This window comes from Lipotes vexillifer, unplaced genomic scaffold (assembly GCF_000442215.2).
Source record: "Lipotes vexillifer unplaced genomic scaffold, Lipotes_vexillifer_v1.1 scaffold802, whole genome shotgun sequence".
NCBI classification, from domain to species: Eukaryota; Metazoa; Chordata; class Mammalia; order Artiodactyla; family Lipotidae; genus Lipotes; species Lipotes vexillifer.
In genome coordinates this window covers 2,177,930-2,186,676 of record NW_006790237.1, presented here as the reverse complement: position 1 = coordinate 2,186,676, position 8,747 = coordinate 2,177,930, and the positions used below count along the sequence as shown (strand labels likewise).

General features: G+C 47.2%; 1 protein-coding gene across 1 annotated transcript in view; it reads right to left on the bottom strand.

Annotated features, from left to right (window-relative positions):
• The window catches only part of LOC103071677 (sialic acid-binding Ig-like lectin 13), a 21,833-nt gene that overhangs the window by 365 nt on the left and 12,721 nt on the right, over positions 1-8,747 (bottom strand). The window contains 2 exon segments of the mRNA XM_082931296.1: positions 91-187; positions 3,269-3,433. Coding sequence (XP_082787422.1) covers positions 91-187; positions 3,269-3,433 — 262 coding nt within the window.

The following is an 8,747-nucleotide window of genomic DNA, read 5'->3' as shown; positions in this document are numbered from 1 at the left end:
CCCGCCCCCTCCAGCGCTGGCTCCAGGGTGCAGCCACCTGCGCCCTGCCCGCCCCACCCCTCCCCTCTCCCTTCTCCCTGGGGTGCTCACAGGAGGGCGATGAGGACGAAGACAAGTAGCGGGATCTTCACAGCCGCTTCCCAGATGGCCGTCAGAATCACCTCTGCTGCGACGCGCCCCGACTGCCCTGCAGGAAAGTGGGACCAGGATGGAATCATCTGCTGGACCTCAATCCTGTGTCCTTCCGCTCCCAGGAGGACTCTGGACGTTGGTCTTCCAGGCTTTCCTCATCCACCGGATGCCGAGCCCCATGTGCCCGGGGTATCAGCCCACCCCATCCATGCCCTTACCTTCCAGCAGCTGAACAGAAAACAAAAATGCATAAGTTGGACTTCATGAAAATGAAAAATTTGGCTCATCAATCGACTGAGAAAGTGAAAAACCAACCCATTTAATGGGAGAAAATATTTGCAAATCATAGATTCGATATGTGTGTGTTATCCAGCCTATATAAAAGCTATATAAAAAACAATTCAAGAACAAAAAGACAAACAACGCAAGTTTTCAAAACGGACAAAGGAATAAAAAAATTCTCCAAACGACCAATACGTTCATGAATACAATGAACGACGTCATTACTCGCTCCATAAATGTAAATCAAAACATGATGAGATATTTCCTCACACCCACTAGCAGGCTCGAAGTTTTTTTTTAAGGAAAATAATGTCGACAAGGATCTGGAGAAATTGGAACCCTCATACATTGCTGGTGAGAATGTAAAATGGTGCTGCCGGTGTGGAAAACATCTGGCATTTCCTCAGAAAGTTAAAATTAGAAACTACCATTTGACCCCGAAATTTCACTCCTAGGTATATGCCCGAGAAAACTGAAATCAATGATCCAAAAAAAAAAAAAAAAAAAAGGAAAAGTATAGCAACGTTCATAGCAGCATTGTAATAGCCAAAAAGTGGAAACAACCCAAATGTCCATCCACTGCTAACGGGATGAGGAGAAGCTGGCACATCCACGCAATGGAATATTATTCAGACAAAAGGGGATTGATACTGATACATGCTCTATGGATGATGCTTGAAAATGTTTAGTGAAAGAAGCCAGACAGAAAAGGCCACTGTTTTGTAACATTCCACTTGTATGAAATATCCACTATAGGCAGATCCAGAGACATGGAAAGCAGATCAGTGGTTGCCAGGGGCTGGGAGGGGAGTGTGGGGAGTGACTAGTTAATGGGTACCAGGCTTCTCTTTGGGGTGATGAAAACATCAGATGGATGGAATTATGTAGTGGTGATGGTTGTACAACATCGTGAATGTTCTCAAAGCCAACTATTGTACATTTTAAACTGGCTAAAATGGTGAATATTATTTTATCTGATTTTTCCTCAATAAAAAAATAATGCATTTAGGGACTTCCCTGATGGTGCAGTGGCTAAGAATCCACCTGCCAATGCAGGGGACATGGGTTTGAGCCCTGCTCTGGGAAGATCCCACATGCCACGGAGCAACTAAGCCCGTGTGCCACAACTAGTGAGCCTGCACTCTAGAGCCCACGCACCACAACTACTGAAGCCCGGGTGCCTAGAGCCCATGCTCCACAACAAGAGAAGCCACCACAGTGAGAAGCCTGTGCACCGCAACGAAGAGTAGCCCCACTCGTAACAGCTAGAGAAAGCCCGCGTGCAGCAACGAAGACCCAATGCAGCCAAAAAAAATTTTTTTAAAAAAACCTTCTCTGAAAGCCACTGGGGAGGGGAGTTCCGGTCGTTTGAGTACGAACTACTCATTCTCCCTGCTTGGTGCCCTGCAATAAATGCTGTACTTTCCTTCACCACATCTTGGTATCAGTAGATTGGCTTTGCTATGCGTCAGGCAAGCAGACCCAAGCTTGGTTTGGTAACAGAGTGTTGGTGGTTCTGTGTGGGTGTCTGGGGCCTAACAGATGAGTAAGGGTCTTAGGTAACTGTTGGAAGCCAGTTCACCCATTCATTCACTCAGTCCTTCATTCATTCACTCAAGAAACACAGAGTGATCGTCTGGTCTGTGATGAGTCTGGAGGCAAAGAGGAGACACAGCCAACTCTATTCATGTCCTGAAGCTCCCCATCCTGGGGAGACACAGACAAATCTACAAGCGTCTGGTGGAGACCCTGAAGATGGAAACACGGGCTGGGGCAGCAGGGTTACATGCTTTGTCAGCAGGTTGCTTTGGACACAAGTGATCAACTGGACATGGCCTGGACTCTGAGGGGACAAGAAGGAAGATTCTCAGCTACTGGACCCTGCTGTGGGCCCAGAGTCAATGAAGAGGCCAAATCGCCAAGAGGGTAGATCAGGGGAGGGGGTCTCTTCTCACCTCTTCCCTCATTCTCGCTGCTCATGGGACACCTGGCATTTCACAGTGCCCTCAGCTAGCTTTCAGGTCTTGCTTTATTTCTCACCTCCCTTCGTCCTGGGCTGACACTCTGTCATACTGCCACTCCTGCTGGAGGCCACACCTGCGCCCACAATTGACCCCCGGTTCCTGCGAGAGGATTTGGTGGGCTCGTTTGAATAATCCCACTGCTGACTGGGAACCTGTCTTAGTCAGCTCAACTTCTGTAACAAAATGCCATCAACCAGGTGACTTGAACAAAGACATTTATTTCTCACAGTTCTGGAAGCTGGGAAGTCCGAGATCGCAGTGTCAACAAATTCGGTTCCTAGTGAGAGCTCACTTCTTGGCTTGCAGATAACTGCCTTCCTGCTGTGTCTTCACAAGGTCTTTCCTCATAGCATGCATGTGGCAGGGAGTGTGGAGGGGAGAGGGAGATTTCTCTTTCTCTTCCTCTTCTTATAAGGCCATCAATCTTAGGACTCCACCCTTATGAATTTATTGAATCTCAATTATCTTGGAAAAGCACTCTCTGAATAAGTCAGTGCTGGGGAGTTAAGCCTTCAACATATGAATCTGCAGGGGACACCATCCAGTCTGTAGCATTCATGTTCCATGGGGTCCCCACATTCTGTCTTGTCCTCTTCATAGGAAATTCCATACCTGTCACATGCGAAGAAAGCAAGCCACATCAGTAATTATATTCTGCATCTCCTCTCTCCACTGGAAAGAAATATGTCCCATTCGCCATCATCCTGGTTTCCATGATGCTGAAAGCACAGCTATGTTTCCCAGGGTCCCCCAAGGAGTTGGAATCACCCCCTGAATCCCAACCTGCAGTATTTAGTCCAGGTGGGTTGTGGCCACAGGTACATTCTTACCAGGCTTGAACCTCTTCTGGAACCAGTAGCCACAGGCAGGTGTGCATTCACTCCAGCCACCCCGACGGTAGGAGATGGCGCAGGACACAGGGATGCACAAGCCCTCCTGTATCATCAAGGACTTATTCACTTCCAGCTGGAAATCCAGATGTTCAGCCTGAGGCCCTGGGGGTGAGAGGCTTGACCTCAGCCCCCCGCCCCTATCCTACTTGCTCATTCCCAGATGGTAGGGGCAGCTCCAGCTCTGGAATGGAAAGGGCCAAGCCCTTTTCTGGCGTCTAGGTTCCCTCTTTCAAGGAACCAAGAGCGCTGAGACCAAGAGGAGGTCCTGAAAACAAGTGTGTGTGGGGGGAGGGAGAGAGAGGGAGGGCAGGGAGAGACAGAGAGACAGAGAGGGAGAGACTGTGTGCATTTGCAGAAGAGGAGTCTTAGATCTGCTCTCATCAGAGCTAGGCTGTCTTGGGAGATGGTCCTCACTTACTCATTTTTCAGAGAGACACTGCAGTCCAGAGAGGGCAACGGACAACCCAAGATACTTGGAAAGGCAAGATCTGCTCCCCTGTCTCCTGGCTGCCTCTCCATGTCCTGTCCTTTGGAACCTGCTTTGCATACCAGGGACCGAGGCACTCCCGGGGAGGCATCAGAGAGTCACTACTTTTCATCATGCTGGCATATTACTCCTGCTGGGGATTAGTTCTGGAGTGGCCCGAGTTGGCTTTAAAGGCAGAAGAGTGTGGAAGAACTCCAAGTGAGCTGAGGGAGGGAGATTTTCATTCCTTCGTGTAATTAACACTACAGAGTGAACACATTCAGTGCACCAGGGGCTGGAACTAAGACCTGGCCTCACCGCCCACTGTTTAGTGGGGTGGGCCTTAGGCAATTCCAGAATTTCAGTGATAGGGGCTGGAACAGGGGAAGAGCAGAGCCCTCGCTCTTCTAGGTTTTCCCCTGAATCACCACGCACCTGATCCCAATATCTGTTTGTTTTAAAAGGTGGGGGGAAGGGGTCATTACTACCATGCGGTGGCCACAACCTGAGCTTCTGCTTCTGTAATTTCCCACGTGAAGATGTGGTCCAAACAGCAGCTCAGTACAGGTTTCTATGAAAGAATTCTTGAATAAATGGATGAAGGCTGTTCCTCTCCACCTAATTCAAAGTGCAAAACTGCTCTGGAACTTGCATCCCACATCAATCTTTTTTTTTTTAATGGAGGCTTTTGCTTTGGGCAGCGCCTCCTTTACTCAAGGTTAACACGTGCGGCTGTTTCCCTTGCTTTTCACATGCTCTGAGCACCTTGTACGCGTGTGCCCGGAGATGCCTGATTCACACAGACTACTGTTTATTCTGTGGTGGGAAGTGCAAATTGTGTTTGGTATGAAGGCAGGACATAGGTTTGTATCAGTGTGCAGTAAGGTTCTGTTACAAAATTTCCTGTGTAGCAGCCATGAAGAGCCCTCCTCTCTCTGCAGAGTTTCCTGGAATGCTACTTTTTATCAACCTCCCATCTAGTACAGAGCAAGCCAAAAGAAAATCTGCTGTAAAACCGCAGTTCACCAAAAGAGGATGAGGGAGGGCATTCTTGCCTGTTTGAGACCACCCTCCTTTGGGAATTTTCAGAGGCAGAAATCAGGTTGTGGCCATCAGATGGCAGTAACGATTCCTCAACTTCTAGTCTTAAACCCAACGGCTTTTGGAATCAGGTGACCGGTTATCTGAGACTTGTATGATTAGCCAGATGTAGTCCAGTTATGGTTGAAGCTTGTTAGTGTGAGCATTTAGTGTCAATTAATTACCGTTCTAAATTATTTACCTACAACAGGTCCTCTGAGCCTTACGACCACCTGCCGAGGTCAGTAGTAATGATCCATTTACCAGTGATGAGGTTCAGAGATGTCAACTCATTTTCTTTCTTTTTTTTGTTTTAAACTGCTTATTGAGATATAATTTATATATGAATTTATGTATCATATAATTATATATGATATAATTTATATATGATATAATTTATAAACATGGGACGTATTTAATGTATACAATTTGATGAGTTCGGACATATGCATTTACCTGTGAAACAATGACCACAGCCAAAATAAGAAAAATATCCATCACCTCCCAGAGTTCACCTGTGCACAGTACTGGTAACTACAGGCACTATGTTGTACAGCAGATCTCTAGAACTCATTCATCTTGCATAACTGAAACTTTATATCCCCATTTCCTCTCCCTCAAGCCCCTGAAAACCACCACTCCATTCTCTGATTCTCTGAATTTAACTATTTTAGGTAATTCATAGAAGTGGAATCATGAAACATTTGTCTTTCTGTGACTGGCTTATTCCGCTTAGCCTAATGCCTTACAGGAAATGCCTGAGAGAGTTCAAGTTGAAACGAAAGGATGGTAAGCATATGGGAGCATAAAATTCACTGGCAAAGGCAGAGAAAGAGAGAAATACACAACACTGTAACAGGGCAATGGTGGTGTGTAAACCACTTTTAATTTTAGTCTGAAAGTAAAGACAAAATTCTTAAGGATAACTGTAACTATCCACTATTTGTTAATGGATACATAAGATAAAAAGATATAAATTGCCACACGAAGAACGTAAAGTGTTGGGGGGTGAAATTGTAACATTTGTTTATGGGATTAAAGTTAAACTGTTGTCAACTTATAATAGACTATTACCACATGGTGATATTTCATGAGCCCGCTTTCTAGAGAGCAGGTCCAGCTCTTGCTTGGAGACAAGATTTGAACCTCATCTTCCTGTCTGTAGAGCAGGGGTCCCCAACCCCCGGGACAGCAGGAGGTGAGTGGAGGGCGAGCGAGTGAACCAAGCTTCATCTGCTGCTCCCCACTGCTCCCCATTTCTCGAATTACCGCCTGAACCATCCCCCCTCGCTGCGCCTGTCCATGGAAAAATTATCTTTCACGAAACCGGTCCCTGGTGCCAAAAAGGTTGGGAACCACTGCTCTAGAGCATCTGGGTTTTTTTTGTTTTTTAAATTTGTTAAGTATAGGTGACTTACCATGCTGTGTTAGTTTCAGGTGTACAACAAAGAGATTCAGATTTATATATTCTTTTTCAGATTCTTTTCCCTTATAGGTTATTACAAAATACTGAATAGAGTTCCCTGTGCTATACTGTAGGTCCTTGTTGGTTATCTATTTTATATAGAGAGTAGTGTGTATATGTTAATCTCAGACTCCCAATTAATCCCTCTCTCCTCCATCCCCACCCTTTTCCCTTTGGTAACCATAAGTTTGTTTTCTGTGTTTGTGGGTCTGTTTCTGTTTTTAACAGTACACTCCAAATCCCCAACCTGCCCCCCACCCCACAAAAATATATATAGTGAGGGATAAAATGTGGATTGGAGTTAAGTATTGACTCGTCCACCAGGTCTGGGGCTCCCATCTTATATGTCTCTGCCTCCTGAGTCCCCTTTATTTTTTTTATTCAGGACATAGTTTGACCTGGCTTTAGATGTGGCTGGATTTCAGGGTGCATATGATGGAAGGGCCTCTCTCTCTCCTTGCTTTTTTGGTGGTGTTGTTGATGATTTGATTCAGCCTGGTTTTTGCTCTCAGATTCATACAGGTAGGAGCTGTGATGTCCACTTTGCAAATGAAGACACTGAGGCCTTTAGAAACTGGAGTCTGGGCACATCTCACTGCCCCATGAGGTCCGGACCCTTGCAGCTGTGCATCTAGCTGGACGTTCCCTAGGGAACGTTGGTAGGGCGCCCTCTGCTGCTCATCCAGAGAATTACCGGGATCACTGCACCCCCCCCCCGTTTTTTTTTTTTTTTTTTTTTTTTTTTTTTTTTTTTTGGCAGCGTTGTGCTTAGTTCCCCCGCCGGGGATTGAACCCACCACGGCAGTGAAAGCACTGAGTCCTAACCACTGGACCGCCAGGGAATACCCCAACTTTTTCAATTCATATTTTTTCACTATCAACTGCTTCCTGATGCCTAGTTCCCACCCTATCACTCAGGGGCTAATCTATCTCAAGATTTATAGTCTCACTACATAGGTATGATAAATAGGAAACAATAATATTATTATTACTGTTATTATTAACAGTGCTATTGTTTTTTTAATTATTTTTGGCTGCGTTGTGTCTTCATTGCTGCGCATGGGCTTTCTCTAGTTGTGGCGAGCGGGGGCTACTCTTTGTTGCGGTGCGCGGGCTTCTCATTGCAGTGGCTTCTCTTGTTGTGGAGCACGGGCTGTAGGCACGTGGGGTCCGTATTTGTAGCTTGCGGGCTCTAGAGCGCAGGCTCAGTAGTTGTGGCGCATGGGCTTAGCTGCTCCGCGGCATGCGGGTATCTTCCGGGACCAGGGCTCAAACCCGTGTCCCCTGCATTGGCAAGGCAGATTCTTAACCACTGCGCCACCAGGGAAGCCCCACTACTGTTAATCTTAATCTTATTACTATTTTCCCATTCCACTCCCTTCTTCTCTGGAAGCTGATAGGGGACCCTGCCACTTACCCTCTCTATCCAATTCTTACTGTACCCCCATGAGGATGTAGACCAAGAACGGGATTGCCGCGTTTCACAACTCCATGGCTCTCCCTGGTGGTCGGATGCACTTGGGGTGATGGGGTTTGCCCAGGCAGGTCCACAAGGATGGGGGCTGGGGGTTACTAGGACTCCACCTTGTTTACAGTTCCACAAAGATTCCAGGTTAATATTCCTTGTGCTCTCCAGGCCTCATACATAGGTGGGAGTGGAAGTTTATTAATATCCATGCTGGCTGCACCAGGCAGGACTTTGCCGTGGGCGGGGCTGTGACGTTTTGCTCTTCTGATAAGAAAAAACAAAGCTGGGCTCCAGAAAGCGATTAAGGGCTCTTCGAGACTGCTCCCCTGGCTGCCACCTGCTCCCAGGTGAGCAATGGGGCCGGCTAAGGGGAGCTATACCTGGTATTAGCATGTCTTTCCGGAGGGAATCAATTCCCCAACATCGGTCAGACTTCTCTGATTCCGGATGTTCAGGGGCTGATGATGTAGGAAACCTCATGCACCTGACTAGGGTTCAGACAAGATGCTCGAAGTGATAGGGAATCCAGGATGGAATGGGCCAGGGCCAGCTCCGGCGTCTGCTTGAAGGCAGGAGAGTGAGTCTCTGGAGGCTGGGAGGTGTTCCAAGCCTGCAGTCACCTCCCGAGGGGTCTCATTGCATTAACCCCTCAGGTTCGTGCGATGAACCGGAACTGGGCTCTGAATGAAACCGGTTCTATCTATCTTGGTTCCGACTCATTGGACCAGTCATCACTGATCATGTACAGTCTGAATAAAAGGGAGGGACATTTCTCTGCAATAACTTGGCACAAAACTCTATCTGATGGGGCTGCTCCATGTCGGATGTCACCAAAGAGGTCCGGTCAGAAGCTCTCTGTGAGAGAGGTTGCTGGTCTCCCCCTATTATCCCCCACTTCCCTTTAGTAATAAAGACCCCACTCCCCCCCCCCCCCCCC